Source organism: Nothobranchius furzeri, chromosome 13 (genome assembly GCF_043380555.1).
Source record: "Nothobranchius furzeri strain GRZ-AD chromosome 13, NfurGRZ-RIMD1, whole genome shotgun sequence".
Lineage (NCBI taxonomy): Eukaryota > Metazoa > Chordata > Actinopteri > Cyprinodontiformes > Nothobranchiidae > Nothobranchius > Nothobranchius furzeri.
Window position 1 is genome coordinate 49096679 of NC_091753.1, and position 21638 is coordinate 49118316.

Below are 21638 nucleotides of genomic sequence, written 5' to 3' on the forward strand. Positions count from 1 at the left end.
AACCAAAATCCCATAACCCCCTCAGCAAATATACAAAAGTACTCATAACTTGTACAACTTATATGAAAGATCCAGAGCTTCTTTCAGATCTGAGGTTTGATGATTGGTTAGGTCTTCTTTTCCAACATCCTGAGGTAAACTTCAGCCACACGGACACTGTGCAACTTTTTCACTTGTACCATTCAGCTCCATCTCAACTTATACACCTTCCTCACAGAGCACATCTCACAGGTCATGTTCTCACACTGTAAGTCTGCTAGCAACATGTCAGACTTTTTATTGTGTTGTTATTGATGTCTGTTGTCCCTCGGGATTGCTGTAGGAGGACACACAGGCATTTATGGGAGTTGGAGGACGAAGACGAAGGAAAGTAAATAAATGTTTCATTAGTTTAATTGGACTTTTTTTTCTATATAAATAAAAACAAACAGGTGTTAATAGGGAAATAGCTGGCTAGCCAGCCGTGTTGACACATGTGTTGTGAGCGGTTCTGGAGGTTTTTGGGTCACAGCGCTGCTTCAACAGTGCGATACTCTCACGAGGGACGAGCAAAATATCAAATCATCCATCCATCCATTCATCCATCCATCCGTCCGTCCGTCCGTTCTCTCTTTATTCTGCTGACCCCACCTATTCCACCTTCCTCAGGATCCACTGATTTCCCTCTTTCCTATTCACTCTCTCTCTTTCTTAACATTTTTAATCACAAATGCCTATTTTTGCTCATTTTAAATATATTTTTAAACATTTTCTAAATGCGTTTTTATATTTTTTTATTTTTTGTTTTTGTGAAGCGCCTCGTGATTTTTATCTTGAGAGGTGCTATAGAAATGATATTTTCTTCTTCTTCTTCTTCCATCCATCCATCCATCCATCCATCCATCCATCCATTTTCTTCCACTTATCCGGAGTTGGGTCGCGGGGGCAGCAGCGTCGAGAGGCCCAGACTTCCCTCTCTTCAGCCATTTGGGCCAGCTCTTCTGGGGGAATCCCAAGGTGTTCCCTGGCCAGGTGAGAGACAGAGTCCCTCCAATGTTTCCTGGGTCTTCCTTTAGGCCTCCTCCTGACATGGCTGGAAAACCTCACCAGGGAGGCGTCCAGGAGGCATCCTGACCAGATGCCCGAGCCACATCAACTGGCCCCTCTCGAGAGGAGCCAAAATTTCAAACACATCAGAATTTTGCAAAAGCTCATGATTGCTAATCGAGAGCTGGTCACGAGGTGTTAATCGCTTCTTGTAACCCCTGTATACTACAAGACGCACTACGCAAAACTCGCCCCTGCTCTTGTAGCTTCTCACACAAGGGGAAAAACAGCTCAAAAAAAGTCAAAAAGTCGTACAGTGTCCACCTGACTTTAGGGAAACTGAGATATGATCCTTGAAAATGCGTAACACATTCTTCAGTGGCCTTTATGGGACTGAGGACCACCCCGCTTCTGCTACTGCACAGGCTTTATCCCAGTTCTCCATGTGGAATCAAAGAGGTCGGAGATGGTCACAACAACAAAAACAGTTGTGAGTGATGATAGATATTATACATTTACCATTTAACTGGCACTTCACCAATGCCTTGCCTTGGGCCAGGCATTTGCCCATGCATAACTTTAATTAGTACAACATCAAATTGCATATAATGAACTTTGCTTTGGGGGATGTTCTGCTGACTCAGACTTACAGTAAGTCACAAACAGACGCAGGTGTGAAATAATTTTTTTGTTGTTTTTCCAGACTTACACGCTTAGTTCCCATCTAATTAATAGGTACATTCTTATGTTAATTAGAGAAAAAAGTCTTCACAATGACTCAGCTGAATCTGACGAAAGGATCCTCTCTTCCTTTGAAGCACCAGCGGTCTCATTTCTGGACATTATGCAACGTTTAGATTTACTGGGTCCGCTGTAAGCTTTGATGGTTAAATGTGCTTTTATATGCCTTCTATACATCTCTATTAATATATGACGTTATTACTGGTATTATATCATCAATTTGGCTTTGACTTTAATGTGGAAAATAATAGGCACAGTATTCTTCATTAACAGCGGGTGGCCACAGTCATTTGGCTCCCAGCAGAAATAGACATGGACAGTTTGATGCTAATGATCCTGGATTTGCATTATGCTGCTCAGTCTACTGTACGTGGGTATTTTCAGCCAAGCGTTCCAGCTGTGCTAATAATTCCACTAAAGCGTTGCCACCAATACATCACTGGCTGCTATGACAACACAAAACTTGCTTTCTTTTTATCTGGAATTCACCCCATTTTAAATGGAAAAGCTCACAATGTGGATTTATTGCTCTTTTTTGCTCTCACATAATCAGTAAAATAAATGTATAAAAACATGTTCATGTCTGCTTATCATAAAAATTGTGAAATCCTTGCCGAGTCATGTTTTACATCAGTCGGTGTAGATTTAGGCCCGAATTGACTCTAAAATATACGTTTCAACATCTCGGTGAAATGTAATTAGTCCTAAGGTTTAATCTGAACCCCTGTGACCAGGGTTACGGAGCTGACGTGGGTTTATTAGCTCAGTTAATTAAAAAGAAAAAAGGTATTACCACCTGATTTAACAAAAAAAAAAAGGATTTGAAATATTTTGTCAGCTTTGCGTCAGAGAGGATGGCGGCAGCAGAGTGTGTGTGGGAACAAGTGTGTGACAAAAGAATTTGCAACGCTTTGTTAATTAAAAAAAGTTTAAATGGCTTTCTGGAAGTGAATTATCTGCTGCAGTTGTTTGCTAAATGTAATGTACAAATGGTTAAATCATCCAGACACATGCAGACATAAACTAAATCATCTTCCTGATGTTGTAAAGACAAGGCCCACAGCTTGAAAAACATCACTAATGGGTGTTTTTGGACCACTTTTTCTTTGATTACTGTTTACTCTCACTATGTTGACCCTGTATGGATCAATAATCTATAAAATAATGACTTTCATGTCATTTAGAATGGTATCTTTTGTATTGAATTTCTTGATTGTAGAGTGGGGTTATCGGATTATCAGCAAGTGGGGCAACGATGGGAACTCTAACGCCCTTAAAGAGCAAGTCACCCCCTACCAGATTATTACTCAACTCCCACTTCCTGTTTGAAAAATGCAATAAATGCTGTTGCCTAGCAGACAGAGAGGGCGGAGCTGCTAACAAATACACACACTCACGACATTGTGACATCATAATCTACCATCTCACATCATAGTGTACCTCTTAGCCAATAGCGATGGCAGATTTAAATTCAAACGTAGTGCAGAGTTTTTACCTGACGACGGTGCATCGTTGACAGTTTTAGGCAGAATATTTAAATTTTAACTAAGATGCACTAAAGTGTCGAATTATTGACTACATTTGTCTACAGCATGATCAGACACTCATTTATATAGTTTATCGGCAAAAAAAATGTTGATTTGAAGCGACTTGCTCTTTAATGAGAGCTGGATGATGATTCAATAACATAATATACAGCCCGACCAAAAAAGATCACACACTAATATTTTGTTGCACCACCTTTAGCTTCGATTATGACCCACATTCACTGTGGCGTTGTTTTGATAAGCTCCTACGACGTCACCAGATGTGTTTCCATCTAGTGTTACATTAACGCTTTACCAAGATCTTGCACTGATTATGGTAGAGTCTGACCGCTGCACAAAGCCTTCTCCAGCACATCCCAAAGATTTTCGATGGGGTTAAGGTCTGGACTCTGTGGTGGCCAATCCATGTGTGAAAATGATGTCTCAGGCTCCCTGATCCATTCTTTCACTATCTGAGCCCGATGAATCCTGGCATTGTCATCTTGGAATATTCCCGTGCCAACAGGGAAAATGAAATAATCTGGTCATTCAGTACATTCAGGAAGTCAGCTGACCTCATTCTTGGAGCGCATCCTGTTGCTGAACCTAGACCTGACCATCTGCAGCAATCCCAGATCATAACACTGCCCCCACTGGTGTGTACAATAGGCACAAGGCCTGATGGGTGCATCACTTCATCTGCCTCTCTTCTTACCCTGATGCACCATCACTCTGGAAATGAGTCCACCTGGACTCATTAGACATTCTTCCATTGCTCCAGTGAGTCCAATCTTTATGCTCCTTAGCAAATTAAAGCCTTTTTTCCAGTTAGCCTCACTGATGAATGGTTTTCTTAAAGCTACTCAGCTGTTCAATCCCAATCCCTTGAGTTTCCTTTGCACTATGCATGTGGAAATGCTCTTATTTTCACTTTTTACACAACATAGCCCTGAGTTCTACTGTTTTCTTTCTATGATGTGACTGCCGAACATGATCTTTCAGCGTGTTTTTTTCAGGCCACATTTCTATTTTGAAGACGATTGGCCCCCACTATCCTTCCAGTTTTTAATAATGCACTCGACAGTTCTTCACCCAATTTTAGTCGTTTCTGCAATCTGCTTAGATGTTTTCTCTGCTTGATGCATGCCAATGATCTGAACCTTCTCAAACAGACTAAAATCTTTTCCATGACCACTAAATGATCCGCACTTTTACAGTGCCTTTCAGAATCACAGGAATCCAAAGCGCTTTACACTACAGTGTCTCATCCATCTGTTCACACACATAGATAGATAGATAGATAGATAGATAGATAGATAGATAAACTTTATTGTCCACCTCGAATTGAGGCAGAAATTCGCCTTTGACATGGCTCACCTTACAATACAATCCATATCGCATTCACACAAATATATAAAAAGACAATTAAAAGGTATTAGAATGTTATTGTCGTAAAAAATAAAACTGTAAGAATTCAAAATTGTAATTGCGGTGGGAACAAATGATTTCTTGTAGACACCTTTCTTGGCCAATGGAACCCTGTACCTCCTTCCTGACGGAAGTAACTGAAAATGTGAGTTCAGTGGATGGGTTGAGTCTGCACTGATCAGGGTAGCCTTCCTGTGCACTGCTCGCGCGCGAAGAACAGAAAGTGGGATCTGAGGTGAACTTGTAATTTTGCTGCCTAATTTAACAATGCAAGAGAGTTGTGTTTTGTTTTTAACTGTAAGAAAGTTATACCAAGCTGTAATATTGAAAGTTAGAATGGATTTAATCAGTGATTTGTATAAAATTGTTAGGATGTCCTTGTTCACACTGAGTGCTCTTAGCTTCCTTAGCAGGTGGAGTCTTTGCAGCGCTTTCTTGTAGACACAGTTGCTGTGATTTGCAAAGGACAGATGGTCATCCATTTCTGTTCCCATATACCGGAATGACTGAACCTGCTCCACAGGCTGACCCTGTATGCTGAGGGGTTTGAACAGGGATGTGTCTGCCTCACTGACTGCCCCACAGCACATTTCTTTAGTTTTTGAGATATTCATCCCCAGGTGAAAGTCTTCAAATGTCTGGACCAGATTGCTGACCGCCTGCTGATATTTAGACAGGTCCTCCGATGTCTTCACTGATGCCACCAGTGCCATGTCGTCTGCATACTTACACAGGGCCATTCTCTCACTATGGCACCGGATGTTGTTTGTGTAGACTGAGAAAAGCACTTTGGTGGCAATGAGTCTCCAGCTGTCCTGGAGCGCACTAACAGAGGCGAGGCTTCCAAGCACATGTGCCATCAGTCCCTCCGACCACCACCAGGGAGGCTGAAGTGTCTTAGAATTTACCACCTGCTGGTGGTGGTCGGAGGGACCAGTGGCACCTGTGCTCTGCATTTCTTGGTTCTATTTCTAAATGCAGCATAGTAAAGATTTGTTTATACCTTTTAAGTTGACAAGCTTCAGCTAACACTGCAGATTTCGTCAGAGCACTGCCGATGTCGTTGGCATCACTTCCTTTTCTGTTTAGCTGCCACAACCAATAACATGTTTCAGACTGTAAGTAACTACTGGATCTTCCGGTTGTTGGTCTTGCTGAACTGCCACACTTCCCTGGGTCCTACATTCATTACGCACTTACATATTTAGCAACAGAACACCACTGGTGTGAGAGGTTCTTCACTCAGTATCATCAGAGAAGGAGAAACAGCCGGCTGCTACCATTTCAACTCTAGGACGAACTACAATTTGAGACAGTTGGACCTATAAAACGGCAACTGGTGTTTAGCGCTCTTTTGTCTCCTCCAGCATCGCGGGTTTCTGGTTCCGGCAGAAGCTTCTCTGGGAAGACACTCGAAGGGAGGGGTGAATGTTGTGTGATCGTGTTTGCGTTCAAAACCTAGCTTGTTTGCAGATTCGCCATGACAGCTTTAAGAAATAAGAAGCAACTCCTTCCACCAGGTTGGGTTAAATAACTTGCCAGCTGAAAGATCATCGCCCATGCAGTAATTATCCAATAGGAGGCTCTTACCTACTGTATTTGTTTAGAGAAATCCAGGTGGTGGCTTTTTTCATGCAGTGTTTATTTATTGATAGACACAACATATTTAAAAAAGCTTAGCTTGATAAAAAGTTCATTTAAAATGTTTCATTTTTCATTTCAATACTAGAGTTTCTCTGTGTTGGGCCTTATGTGGATTTAATTAATTCCGATTTTAGCTTTTAGGATAAAATCTCACTGAGATGAGAAATGCTGGCAATTAATTGTGTGGAGAACATTTGAAAATGTTTGGCTGGAACCACTGAAGTGTGTAAAGCCCGATGAAAACTGTGTGACTTTTGGCCCTCGTAGGCAAATATTTAGTAGTGACGAGTTGGGATAACAAACAGTGACCGTGACCATGATCTGTGACCATCCAGTATGACCAGCCTAGCGACAGCTTACCGAGCTCTCTCATGACTAAATCTAGCCTCAGCAGAATCAGAAAATCTATGACCCCTGTCTGTAATCAACCAATGAAAATGCACAGAGGGAGTGATGCAAAAAACTAGTGACGCGTACAGTGTGAGAGTATCATAAGCAACAATGGAGGCTACATGCAAGAACGTGTGCAGCACTCCCGTTTGGATTGTAGTTGGAAGTCTAAAAAAAGAAGTGTTAATGCTTTTTTTTTCTTTTATTGTTATCGTCTTGGGTATCTGTTGGCTTTTAGTGGCATATGCTTTTGCTGAGGGTGCTCATGATGTTGGCCTGACCTTCTAGACACTAGAGGGCAATGTGCAGTTTGACTCGCTGAAATCGTTGTTCGTACTCTGTGCCCCCTCTAGAAGCTTGCACAAATTATGTCTCAGTTTTTCTAATTTAGTCCTATGTCTCTCCCAAAGTTGTTTAACGTGTTTTCCACATTCAATAATAAGATTCTGTCTTTTATTGTTTATTTAAAGCTGTTTCATTGGAGGATGTTGGCAGCCAAATGAAGATGGTGCAAGGGCACCTTCTGGCCCCGGAGCCTTATCTTACGTTCTGCATGGGAAGGACAGCACCAACTTCTACTATAAATACAGTAGACCACTCAGGTTAACAGACTGTTTCGAGCTCCAAAGGTGATTAAAGCAGACAAAGTAACGCCATCAGTAGTCCCTGCAGTCCCTCAGAGTTTAGACTGATAGAAACTAGAGGACTTCAGTCGTTCTTATCCTCACATGTAGAGTCTGAAAAGTCACACTCAGACATTTCCAGACAACTTGATGTACACCACACCTATGTCTGCAAGGTGCCAAGTGAATCCTGACTTATTAGAATCACCTGCGTGTCTCAGAATCAAGCCCCCACAATGCGGCTCAAAAATTGAGGCCAACCCGGAAGTACCAAAAATTGCAGTTCCACCCTCATCCGCTGGGGGCTGGTGTCAGAAGCGAGCAAATTCTCATTGACTCCCATGTTAAAAACACCAATTTCACAGCAGAAATAAACATGTTTACAGGCTGGTACCAAAACATGTTTTTGGTTTAAATTATCTAGTTTACACTCATGACAACTCTGAGGGGGGTGCATTTTTTTCTCACGCTTCTGTTTAAGTGTATTAAAAGCCTAAAATTCTGTATAATTAATGAGCATCAGACCCACGTGACCGCAGAGCTAGCTCCGTGGAAAGGCCTCAGTAGAGCCTCGGTCTGGCTTGGAAACTGTTCCGGGATTTTGAGTCTCTGTGTTTGTGTATTCTTTTTTGGATATTTTTTGTGCAATTGTTGGACAAAATGACTTGCTGTGGCATTAATTGCACTAATAGAGCGTCCAAGGTGCCTCCACTTCATTTTTTTCGGTAAGTAAAATTATATTTATGTATTTTAGGTCACTGCTGAGCTGAGCTTAGATTTTAACATGTACTGTTTAACCATGAAATTTAAATGTAATAGGGTAAAACCCAGTGCATTTAACATAATGCTGCACTTTAGAAAATGGGTTGAAATATAACATGTTGGTGGAGCTGGGTTCCGACTATCGGCTTGTAGAGCTCTCGGGAGACCGATGTTTTCCACCCTTATCCCCTCCCCGCAGCTCGGTCCATCTCTGTCTGATCGCGGCTCCTGTCTGCTGCGCGGGCTGACGGCTTGTGGAGCTCTGGGATGGAAACCCTTCCACCCGGTTCTCCCCAGCGGCAGCTCTGCGCATCTCAGATCGCAGTGGCGCTTGTCTGCTGTGCGGCTGCCGGCTTGTGGAGGTCTCAGAGACCTCTGTGTTCCACCCGGTTTCACCCAGAGGTCAGCCCGGCGCATCTCTGACTCAGAAGCTCTGGTGTTGTGCACAGTTAACTCCGGTTGTAGCTCGGTTGCTACCTCCGTTAGCTTAGCTCCCACCTCCGCGTTAGCTTTGGGTTAGCTTCAGGTTAGCTTGTAGCTAGTTCGAACGGGTGTCGTCAGTTGATCCCAGCCTTACAGCCCCACCCTCAGCTCCACCTCTCTTCCCTTTTGTGGAATTGTCTGGGCTTGACGGAACCTGTGACGCGGTCAAAATGGCGGTGGTGGCCACCTCCCATTTGGCCTCAAAAATGTGATATTGGAGCCTATGGAAATGAATTGTCCAGTATATTTATGTCAATGCTCAGGATGCAAAATTACCCGTGCACAGACTGGCTGATTAACTGCATGGTAACTGTGTGTTGTTTGACTATTAGGTCATTTCTTCTGCTGTGGAGAATATTGGAGATTTCCAAAAGCAAGCCACAAACGAACAGCAACTCACAAAGGACTATATGCATGTAAATATACAGATGCATGCAGGTGGGCTTGTTTCCTGCATCGGAACAAGCAATTTGAATTCTATTAATTAATAATTACGGCCAAATCGTCAACTTAATTGCATCAAATTTTCTTTTCTAACGAACATGGGAATGTATTTTCCCCACATGGGCTGTGGAAGTGACAAAAACAAGACAGAAAACCAGTTGAGCGAATGTGCTTCATCCCTCAGAGGCATGAAGAACTGATGACCCGTGGCGGCATATTTGGAGTATCATTTCCTGTAGTAATTTACTGTGGGTGGCACACACACACACACACACACACACACACACACACACACACACACACACACACACACACACACACACACACACACACACACACACACTGGAAGATTGTAGGAATGCTATCCTTTATAGAAGCGGCTCTAATGCAAGTTTTTGTGGCTGATTGGACACAGAAATACACTTCTGTGTCTTTTATTACACTCAATTAGCTTCTGTGCTGTTATGCTACATGCCCCATGCTGTGTGTGAGGGAAAAACTACATGCTACATGTCCAACTTTGGAGCCCGAACATGAGAAAATCTACATTTCATTCCTGTAGGCCTTATTCCGGCTCAGCCACCGGGGTCACTTCTCAGGGTCTGATTCAATTATTCTTCCTTTCAAAACAGGAGGAAAACATTTTCATGGTGGATGGTTTGCCTAAATAGATTACCATCTCAAATAATTCAATTTCCGTTAATTTGATTGATTTCATACCAAGGGGAAAAGAAATCTTAATTTAAAAGCATTGCATTTCTAATCAAACATTAGCCGAGAAGCGGGCCCAGGCGAAATTCTTTTATTACCAGTTTCTCCTCTAATTTAAATGGAAAATGCTGATGGCTGCTCTGTTAAATATCACCATCACCATTCAGTGCATGCGCTCTCACGATGGAGATTCCTAACTGTTTGAAAGCTGCATCACAGTCCCTCGCACACTCAATCACACTCGGAGAGGATCTTCTTGGTGGCCATTACTACAGAGGATCCAGATGAAGGAGTTTGGTCATCTGATCCATTCCCATCCATTATTCATTCTGCTCTGGGGCGGGGGTGGAAGGGGGCTTCTCTTCTCCAGAGAGAGAGACCCACAAACCCAATCTAATCTTGTGAGCCAAAGGAAATGCCATGCACTGAGTTGAGTGAGTCACCAAGACAGGAAGAGAGTGGAGGAGATCGAAAGGCATGGATGTGTTTTGGGGGTGTGTGTGAGGGTGAGGTCCATCAAGTGTACGCCAAATCAAATTATTACCACTCTGAAAAGGGAGTGGGAGAAGGAATAAAGGAGAGAAGTTCCAGATATGAGAAGAAAAAAGCGACACCATGACTTATTGAGCGTTCCTCCAGCAGGTGCGCCTTTTTGCAGACGGATGCCCACCGGTGCTGTCAGGAAAATCCAGCAGCTCGGCCACTGCTGAGAGGAGAAAACACCTTGTGGAGACACTGTGTGAGTGGCAGGCAGAACTGGCAAGCTGTCACAGATAATAACATCTGAAATAAATGTGATGTGTGGAATTCAATCTGTAGTGATAGGGATGGCTGCAGCATTAGAGAGAAGTTCTAAATGCTATCTACTCATCCATGGAATGAGGACTGACACGCAGCCTCAGAGAATAGATTGTGCAATTAGCAGCCTTTGTGCTGTTTTGACACAATGAAAAAGGGAAATGAGATGCAACATTGTCATGCACAGCCTCTGCCGCTCTGCGATCCCCGTGAGATGGTCCTCATGTACTCCAGGTGAGAATAAGTTGAGACGTTAGGAGACATAATAAAGCACAGAGAGAGCCCAGGGGTGGGTTGGGGGGGGGGGGGGGGGGGGGGATTTCAGCTCATTACCAACCTGAAATATTTCATTCTGTTTTTTTTTTTGTTTTATTCTGATGTTCTCTTTTGAGCTTTCAGGTGCAATACATCGTTTAAGGCAAAGGGGGCGCTCTTTGAGTAGACATGGCGAAAGAGGATGAGTTGGATCAAACTTTCCTTATTATTCTTTGAAATTAGCAGCTGTGAACGTGTTGTCACACCACATCATTACACTTTATTATAATATTTGCATTATTAATGACTTTTTATTAATTTAATTTTAAAGTATCTCGTTACAGTAAGTTTAAAAACACATAGATGCTATTTCTAGTAGGATGAAGTGTTTTACTGGATATTTGTGTGCTGTTCAGCTATTAAAAAAGGGAGGGGGGTTATAAAATTGTTATTATTTCAATGATTTAATATCTCTAGTGAGCATACAGTGTTTCAGGGAAATATTCCAGTTTAAACGTTTGAAAACTCCCACGAGGGCGCAGTGCGTAATATCGTTATCATTAAAAATCCTAGATATCATAGCAAGAATACGTATCCCGGCGAGAGAGAGAGAGCTCCCCCCTACCCCCCCCCACCCCCCACCCCCCACCCCCGTGTCTACATTTCCATCCCATGGCCGTCTCTAGGTGATGTAGCGCCGCCAGTCTCAAGCAGGTATCCAACATGGCGATCACGGGGAGCGGATCTCTCGCTATTTCTTTCTCTGTTTTCGTGATTTCAGTGGCGTTTCTTCAGAAAGGTGAGTTCTGCTTTCCTTTTAAAAAGCTGAATTATTTTGTGTTTTATTATCAAAGAAATGAAAAAGAGCCCGAGGAGTGTCGCTTCCAAGGGGGAGAAGTTGTGCGTTTGAGCGCTCGCTGCGCAAGATTCTCCTCAAATCTCAGCATCACTTCCAGATGCTGTTTGTGTGTTTGCTTTCATTCATTTCTGCTCTAATCGTTGCCTAAAGATACAGTCGGAGTGCTTATCGTGTCCTCTTCGGAGCAGCTCGGTCTGAAAAGTCCTCTCAGCGCGGCTCAGATAAAGTATGGTGATGATCAGATCGGGTCTGGAGCGGATTGACACCAAAGAACAAGTCTCTCAGTGAAACGTGGCTCTTGTTTTGGCGCACAGCTGGGACCTGTTTCCCACCAGAACGCACGGACGCGCTCAGGTCCTGCAGTCATTCCGCATACATCATCTCAAGTCTGCGCTTCAGGTGCGCTTCAGAGGGGGAAAAAACACGCATTGCAGCTCTTGGACTGTTAAGTCAGTCAGTGTCCTCTCCTCTCCGCAACCCGGATGCACGTGAGTGTTCCGGTCCTGCAGTCCGCACTTCTCCTCAGTGAGGCTGGAAGTGAACAACTGCTAAGGCACTCTCTGGCTTTATTTATTTATTATCAATTTTTTATCTCTACAGCATGAAACTACATAAAGCTTGTGAGGGTTTGATGTGCACCAACACTGCAGTGCCCCTGTCCGATCATTCACTCGGTTGCATCAGGGTTGCACGTGTCTGTGCGCTTTTAGTCAGCCATCCTGGCATCAAACGTCAAAATGTTCAAATACCAGCCTCTTGGAAGCCACCCCCTCCTACACGCACACACACACCAAAAAAAAAAAAAAAAAAAAAAAGAAAATACTGAATGCCTAACACTGAGATGGAGCAATGGGAAGCAACAGTTGCTTGGACAGGTTGAGGGCCTGCTAAATTATTCTCATAATTAAAGAAAAAAGGCTCATTAGTGATAAGGAACATTATTTGCATCAACAGGTTTGCAGAAACTATTCTGTGTGTGTGTGTGTGTTCAGTGCCCCGCCATCCCAGTGCGAGGCTTCTTGTTAAAATAAATTTTAGACCGTGTGTTTTCTTTTTTGCAGTTCATTGGTTACAAGGCTTTCATTTCACAGTTGCTGGATTTATTATGCTCTGTGCTGAATAGCTGCTGAATGACATTTACAGCATTGTCTAACGTCTCCTTGTCACATTAATTTAATTAACCTCTCAGTCAAAAAAAAAGTTCAAATTAAAATCCACCGTGCATGCGCAATAACCTCGTGCCCGCGTCGGTGAAGGTTGGGAAATCCGAAGTGGGTAAAAGCTCAGAGAGAGAGCTCTGCTATGACCTGTTGACTCCGGAGCTGACATTTCTGATGCAGGTTTTCCTAAATGATAAAGGAAAGAGGAGAGGAGTTATGCATGACAATGTACTAAAAGTGGTGGATTAAACAGAGAGATGACTGGTCCCAGACATCAAAAGAGAGCACCACTTTTCAGAACAACACACCAAAGAGGTGCCGCGGCAGAGCATCCGGTTATGAAATGATGCGACTTTGCATTTGTTTGTCAGTATTTCTCTCCCCCGTCGTCTCCTGGGGCCTCGCCTGTAGCACATCAGATGGTTGAATTTCAGAGGGTTCAATGATCCCACTTATTGCCAGTTTAAAGCCATTCGTCAGGTCTGAGTGATGGTGAAGTGGATCAATACGAGCTGTCATGAAGCCTCAAGGCACCGCTGAAGGACAGGATCTCAGAGAAACAAAAGGAAACGTACAGCTGTTACAGATCTTTGGTTGCCAGTTGGCATCTGACCCGGTGAGTGATTGACGGGGCTTGTCTCCGTCTGCCTATGGTGGCGTTTGACTTTGAAACAGATATTGCTGAAACCTGCTCACAGAGTGCTGCTCTGCCCTCAATTTGTGTTTGTCTATTTGTATTCTGGTGGGTGGCTTCCTTTCTTCCTCTGTTATTACACCAGTGCTGATTTTACCGTGTTTTATGATTGTCCCGTGGCCTCCAACAGGAAGTGCATCCTTACTTTTTAATGCATAGTGGTAATTGTTGTGTTTAGGAACAGAAAATCAACACTGACAAAAAGTTAGAAATGTAAAATTAGAAAACTCGTGTAATTTGAAGGGATTTAGAGTTCCAGTTCACTCTTCAGCATGAACTCAAGGGAAGGATCTGCGGCAATAACCAATGGATCCAGGTTTCTGTTGAGTGTAACAATCCCAATTCCCTCTCATCTTAAGCTGATTCCATATGTCAAGCCACTGGGCTCCCAGTTTCAGAAATGCAGGAAAAAGTTAGCTAGGTTGTCAGTTTCTCTGAGTGAGTTGCAGGACCTGGCTTTTGTTCTACTGGAGTTTTTATAGTTTTCAGGAAATTTGCATGACAATTGATTGTGAAAAGTGGGAACCTGTCGTGAACTCTTAATTCAATTTCCTTGTGTCAGAAGAGGTCCACCGATATAGTTTTTTTCTTTTCTATTGCCGACACCGATGCCAACCTGTAGAGGTCATGGTCGGACGATGGCTGAAATGTGCTACCGATTTCTTTGAGCTAATTTTCACGGCCAATATCGAGACATTTTCCGCCTTGTTTTCATGCAAAAATGTCACTGATAACATCAGTTGGTGCACCAAATATCTGAAGCTGAATTTAACCAACTGGTAAATCTTTATTTTGTGCACTGGTCAGAGTTAAAATCTGTATACCTAAAGTCAATTAGACAAATGAATTAACTGACCAGCTATTATTCAAAACTGGTAAACAAAGTACATTTTAGCTGAAGATAAGTTTTTAAAGAACGTATCAGGCAGACGTTATTCAGGAACATAAAAATACATTATTTTATAGTTCCATAATCGGAAGGTTGCAGGTTCGAGTCCCGCTCAGTCTGTCGCTGTCGTTGTGTCCTTGGGCAAGACACTTAACCCACATTGCCTGCTGGTGGTGGTCGGAGGGACCGGTGGCACCTGTGCTCGGCAGCCTCACCTCTGTCAGTGCACCCCAGGGCAGCTGTGGCTACATCGTAGCTCATCCCCACCAGTGTGTGAATGTTTGTGTGAATGGGTGAATGACTGATTGTGTTGTAAAGCACCTTGGGGGGTTATTGAGACTCGCCAAACGGAAGTGGGTTCAACTTTCATTTTGGAACAATTTTTCAAGCAAGGGAAGGGAATGATCTGAGCATGCAGGAGGACTGACCCATCTTAAACCTTTGTCGGCTGTGCTGAAGAGAAAGGTACAGAACCAAATTATTTAATTAATTAGCTGCACGTTCTCCTGTCCTCTGCCCCCCCCCCCCCCCCCCCCCCCACACACACACACAGCTGTTATTTTCGTTAAGGAGTGTGCACGTACAGCATGCGCGCCTCGTGCACGAGCCTACTATTGAAGCTGCTGTTATGCTTTTGGCCTGAGGGGGCAATCGCGAGCATAAAAATTCAAAACTCCGTAAAGTCCCTTTAAGGGACAGTGTACAGAAACATTAAGGCTCCTTAATGAGTCGGGGGGGCACCAGTTAAAGAGGAAATGCCACTAACACACGGAGGTGAAACACACCTGGCAAACCGGACGAGGAAACCGAGAATTATTTATACAGACGAGCGATTACCGGATAAGAAAAAGCTCAATTAACAGGGTAATTAAAGGAAGGAAAACCGAGCACAACATATTTAAAATAGATTTATGAGGCTTTTTTTCCTCTAGCGCTTGACAAAGAAGGCGGCAGCCGTGATGCCGCCCTTGTTTTTCATTTGATTGTAGAATTTTATTTAAATTTCATTTTTAAACAATGATATTATGTTTTTTTCCAGACATTGTGAAGCGTGTGGAAAGTAAAATAAAAGAACAGTTCTTTGTCTGTTTTCTGATAACCTAATTTGTCAGTGAAGAGACTAGAAAGCAATTTATTTTCTTCTTGCTTTTAATTAAACTCTCAAACAAATGAAGAATTCACAAATTGGAGTTTGTTGCATTTTGAAACATTTTAAGCTTTCTCTCGGTATGAGAACTTAATCCTCCTCACTGTTGAAGCTCTAAACCTCTGATTAAATTAAACCTGTTCTCACATGCTAAATAATGATGTAGTTGATATAGTAAGATTAGAATATTCATAAAAATAAAATTACTTTTTATTTTTGACTGATTTTGTGTCTAGGGTTGAAATCCTAAAGATTTAAAGGTGTGGTTCACTTGTTTAATCCCTACATTAGCAGGAGTCTCTAGTGAGAATTATTGCCTTGTAAGCCATGCTCTGGGGGAAAAAAAGCTCCGGTGTCACCTGTTTCAGGAATTAGAAGTGAGCTAAATCAGAGATAAGATGAGCAAGACTGGATTTGGAGCCTTATTTCCTGATATTTGCCTCTGATTGGCCAACAATTCTTAATTTTTTATTCGGCTATTTTGGTATAAAAACTTTCAGCTCGTTCTGCTCTAAGGTGGAATGAATTTTGGTATTAAAATATTTTTATACTTTTTGAAATATTCAGCTTTTTCTGCCTTTTTTTGGCTCGTTGGAAAACACAGGAAATCCTCCCAATCCTCAGATTTTTCACAAAACCCTTTCAGCCGTTTGAACTCAACTACTTTGGCATACTTGAACTTAGAGACTTCATTCAAACTCTAAATCGTTCACAACAATTTCAGCTATTCCCGTGTGACTCCGCATCTTGATATCTTTTACCATTGTTTTATAATCACAATTTAAGTTTTAGGTACATTTTGTAAACATTGAGAAATTTTGTATCGTCCAACAATGGAAAAGAATAGGACAGCTAATGCTAACAGTTAGCTTCTACTAGTAGAGATGTTCTCTGCTGTTTCCTGGACGCTAAACCAACAACATCCTTCTGTGTTGATAGTCAAGATGGGTGAGTCCATGAATGTTAAGTGACAGGGTGACGTAGATCTGTTTCACTATTTATTTCTATTTTCTATCAGAAGCTAATGCAGGAGATGGTAAACACACCTTATTAGGATGCTACAACACCCCCAAGGGGCTTTACAACACATTCCTTCACACGCTGATGATGATGAGCTACAATGCAGCCACAGCTGCCTTGGGGCTGACAGAGGCGAGGTCTGCTATACACAGGCACCACCAGCAGTCAAGGTGGGCTAAGTGTCTTGCCCAAGGACACAACAGCAGAATTCTCTGTCTGGAGCCAGGATCAAACTTGCCACCTTCCCATTACTGGACCACCTGCTCTACCGCCTGATCTACTGCTGTCCCACAGAGAGAGATGTGGGAGACCATTTTCATGTTAAACTCAGAGTGACCTAATTTTTCTAAAAGTACAATGTGCACGTAAAATGCAGTACAGCCTAGATTTAACACACTTAATGGTCCATTGATGTGTGAAGTATCTCCTCGCCTGTACTGTCAGACCACCATTGTACATCATTTGTAACAATAATACACTCCTATAAAAAGAAACTGAATTTATTGCTCATTAAATTTACATTAAACCATGCCTAATAAGGCTCTGTCTAATTGCTGGATCATGCACAGCGCTGGTAAGTGGCTGGCGCAGAACTGGGAGCAGAGGTAAAGAATGTAGCCACTTGTTGCAGATGACACAAAGAAAGCCACGTAGGCTGTAAGCTATTGTTTCACTAAGACGGCACAAAGCTGCGTCTTTCTGCTGTTATCTGCAGCAGCTTTGGCTTGTAAAACACACGTTCTTAGCCTTAAATCCAACATATCCAAACCTAGGCGGCTTTCTAGACGCGTGTTTGCTGTCAAACATCTCTCTCTCTTTGAGCAAGTCCATAAAGTACTTCTGAAGCACGGAGGGTTCTTGCAGCTTAAAGCAAACGGGCAGATTTTACTTTAGTAGCTGGCCTTTCAAGTCAGATGTTACAGCAAGCCAGCCAGCATACACAAAGAAAAGAGATGGTTGTGAAGGTTCATGTTGGAAAAACTGACTTTCCTTGACTTTATATTCTTTTCAATATCTGAAAGACTCCAATCTCTCCTCAAAAACATTACCTTGGGTGTTGGGCACAAGGGGTTTTGTCCACATGCTTTATAGTGGGACCTCTGAGTCAATAATGTATCTGGTTGTTTTGTCAAGGTCGCAGAGTGCAGTGGCAGACATGCTATTACTGCGAGTCTCGTACTTAATACAGAGAAGAAAAAAGTCAGAGGACATTTCCATTTGGACTGCTGCGCCACACAGAATGACAAACTGAGGATGATCAAAAATCTGTCTGTCAGTGTAGAAATGTAGTAAACAGTCAATTAGGAGAAAGAGACAGATGACAGGTTCTTTCATGGATGTGGGGACAGAAGCTTCCATTCACAGTCCTGTGGTAATGAGGAGGAGAGCTGATGTCTCTGCTTATGAATATGACATTGTTCTCCCTGTTCCCTGGATCTGAGAGACCCCACTCTATTGGCTGCGATGTTTGGACACCGACAATCAGGCCCGCTTGGAGGAAAAAAAATGGAAATGCAATCATTTTGTTTTGAAAAGGGACAGAGAGTGCACATTAGTATGGGTGATGGAGCAATTACAAGCCATCATTAAGCCTCACAGCACTGCACTTTCTAAATGAAAAACCCCAATGTGCAGATACATACTCCCCATGTAGCACTGAATAAACAATGTTCACAATCAGGAAGTAACTCCCAAAAGTAGGGAGACAATCTTCCAACCATCCAGGTTAATGCTGTTCCTTCACTTGTATTCCTTTTGATGCCCTTCGTTGGTCCGTCTGTCACACAGAGCTCTACAGTTGGCAGTAACTGAGTTTTTACGAGGGTGCTATGAAAACCAGATTTTCCTAAATCAGCACAAAGGTAAGCTTCACTGAAAAAATCTACTTTTTTTAAAAATGATTATTTCTCATTATAATCAGCCACTCTGAAATTAACACACAGGCTGAAATTGAAAATGGTCTTCTACATCTGTCCTCTGCTTTAGCTTCTGGTGACGAAACTCTAGGATTTGAAAGTCCTGACAGATCTGTGTCAATTAACATTCATGGACTCACCCATCTTAACTCATGCCGGGGAAGGCTGTTGTTGGTTAGCGTCCAGGAAACAGCAGATAATGTCTCAAGTAGTAGAAGCTAACCATTAGAATTAGTAACTCCACCACACAGCAGAACCCCTTCGGGCTTGTGTTATTTGTGCAGACAAAACATCATTTTGCTGTTATCCAATCAAATATGTGATGTCCAAATGTCAGTAAATAAATCCAAATATTGCCTTATGAAGCTACTTTCTCCTCCAGCTAACTTCTACGTCCTCAAACAGGTGCACCAGAGCCTTCTTCCCTAGACAGGGTATCCGCGGGTCCTTAAAAAGTCTTAAAAAGTCTTAAATTAGCTTTTCCTAATTTAAGGCCTTAAAAGTTCTTAAAAATGACAAATAATCCTTAAATCCAGTTTCCAAAGGTCTGAAATGACCAAAGACCCAATAAACAAGATTCTTTTATTTCTATAAAAATTTCGTGAATCTCTAGTTAGTGTTCAGCATTTTTTGTGTATGATGTTGCCGTAAGCGGAACCGTACGCAGTCAGTTGGTTGTGAAAGGGGGCTATTTTTAGATGAGCACATTAGCTGGTTAAGCTAGTGGGAGCTTGCGCCATGGGGAAGGGCAAGTTTAATGGTAACTGGATGGCTAATCCCACATTCGCGACGTGGTTAGCACCGGCTCCAGGCAAGAGCTGGAAATTATCGCTTAAATTAAATTTTTAAAATAGCTTAAATTTGGTCAAAGTGGCCTTAAAAAAGGTCTTAAAAAGTCTTAAATTTGGCTCCCTTAAATCTGCAGCTACCCTGCTAGAGTACGACTTACAAGGTGTTCATTCTTACTAGAGACCACTACAAACATCTTAAAAATATGAGTAAAGTTGACCTTTAATTTTTCCACAGTGTCTTTTCTCCCAGAATTTTGGCAAGGCTTGGCTACTACGGCACAATAGTCATGCTGAACTTTTTACCTGATTCTCCTCTTCCAGCAATCCTAACTATGCCCCAATTACTGTAATGGCTCTAAAGATAATATTATGTGTAAATTTGAAAACATGTTTTATGGTTTACTCTTAAATATGTTTTGCTAAAGTGTCCTTTTGAGTTTTGTTTACTTGAAAATGCAACAACGAGCATAGATTTGACACGCTTGGGTTGTTAAATATTTGTTTTCCAATGGTTCGATTAAGAAGCACCAGATCAGAGTGAAGCAGTCTCTCAGGAAAAGAAGACAGTGTTTCACTGAAATAAATAAAATCACATATGTTTTTAAATTTTTGACGCACGTCACATAAAAAAAAACATAAACGAGTTTACAGCATGGTGCTTATTTTCTTACCTGAATCCAGAACCCTAAATTTCCACTTTTATTTAAAAATGTTATTCCCTCTTTCCTTTTTTAATACAGGCTACATGTGGAGTTCTTACAAGCTTGTTTCTAACCAGCAGCTAACAGCTTTTCCAGTTAGAAGATGACAGGCGGATTTACAACCTACTTCTCAAAGCGAATAAACAAAACATGTTGCTCTTCAAAACAAATAAAAATTTCATAGCATCACAAAGTGGTTTAGAAATAAAAGAATAAACTAAACAATTTTAATGAGATTTCTGCTTTTTAAATTTGAAGTAAGATTTACTCGGTGGGTTGGAATTTGATAATAAATTATTTCAACAATAAAATTGACAGGCATTGCTGCACATGTACAAAGTATTATAAGGCCTGCGAGTTTGAACTAAAACAACTTATCATAGGGCTCGGTGGTGCATGTTTAGGGTTATATTTGCTTGGTAGCACTTTACTGCAACATTTCTTGTTCTCACAATCTCTAAACAGGAATTACTCGAGTACAGTAAAGAACTTTTAAAATAATCTAAATGTAATGTATCAATTAGATGGTTTTTACTAAAAGGAGGGGAAAACGTATCCACGGGCTGAGATGTGGCTTTATTCTTGAATAGGATTATTTTTTACAAGTTGGGGTATGTTTGACAAAATGAAAACACAAAACAACATTGTTTATCTCAAAGGACCACTCTCTTTACTCATCCTTCTGTTATTTTTGACATCTGAGATTTAATTAGGAAAAAAATACAAAATTTAGAAAATCATCAGAGCATTAAATCAATAAAAATTGTTCTGTTTTGGTCAAACTTAAAACTATGGATGAGCCGGATATTTGTAGACGAGTAAAACGGATAAAGCATTTTTGACGAATACGAGCATGAAACGAGTAAAACTCGTAAATATCTGTAATCATGCTGAAGGAAAATCCTCATTGGGTAACTGACTGTCTTCACACTCTGTGATTGGACAGTCACATAGAGCACCCGCCCCTCCCTACACACAAAACTCTGCAGCCGGGAGCTCAGTCCGGCCCATCCACGCACACACACAGACAGTAACGGATCTCCCTGTGCTTGCTTCACTGTTGCTCACGTTTCTTCCGTACTTCCTAGGTTTTCTTCAGCTCACCTCTTTTTCGGTTTAATATTTAAAGTTACTTTTTTCGTAATGTACGCGGTGCATTTGACAAGACAGAGCTGAAAACGGCTAGTGCTGCGTCGGTCACTGCCTCTGTTCCGCTCTGGTCGGGTTTTCTCTCTCTCTCTCGCTCTCTCTCTCTCTGTATGTATGTATTAATTCATGCACTTGAAAAATAATGTTCTGATTATATTGAAAAACATGTTCTATAATAGTTCCTTTACTATTGTGATAAAAAAATATTTAATCTCAATTCTGAGGCTGCTCTGTAAATAGTTTTCAAATAAACAATCCACATAGCAACTTCTGATCAATCCATATCAATTTCAGATTTAAAATAATGTATTGATGTAAACCACACCCACTTCCGGTTAAACTACACACACTTCTGGGTTAGGCCACGCCCACCCCAAGTACAGATACAGATACAGATAGTGGTGGACTTACTCATCCCTTCTTAAAACCAAACCAAACAGATGTCTATAAGCGTCTCTCTGATGGCTGAGGGTGAATTAAG

The 21638-nt window shown here is 41.9% G+C and overlaps 1 protein-coding gene across 4 annotated transcripts in view; it reads left to right on the top strand.

Annotated features, from left to right (window-relative positions):
* The first annotated feature begins 11490 nt into the window (after positions 1–11490).
* Positions 11491–21638, top strand: part of cadm1b (cell adhesion molecule 1b) — a 274258-nt gene continuing 264110 nt past the window's right edge. For 3 of the 4 annotated variants that reach the window (XM_054742548.2, XM_054742550.2, XM_054742551.2), the window contains exon 1: positions 11491–11630. In XM_054742548.2, coding sequence (XP_054598523.1) covers positions 11555–11630 — 76 coding nt within the window. In that variant the 5' untranslated portion in view covers positions 11491–11554. The remainder of the gene's footprint in view (positions 11631–21638) is intronic. The other variant, XM_054742549.2, reaches the window with a different exon arrangement.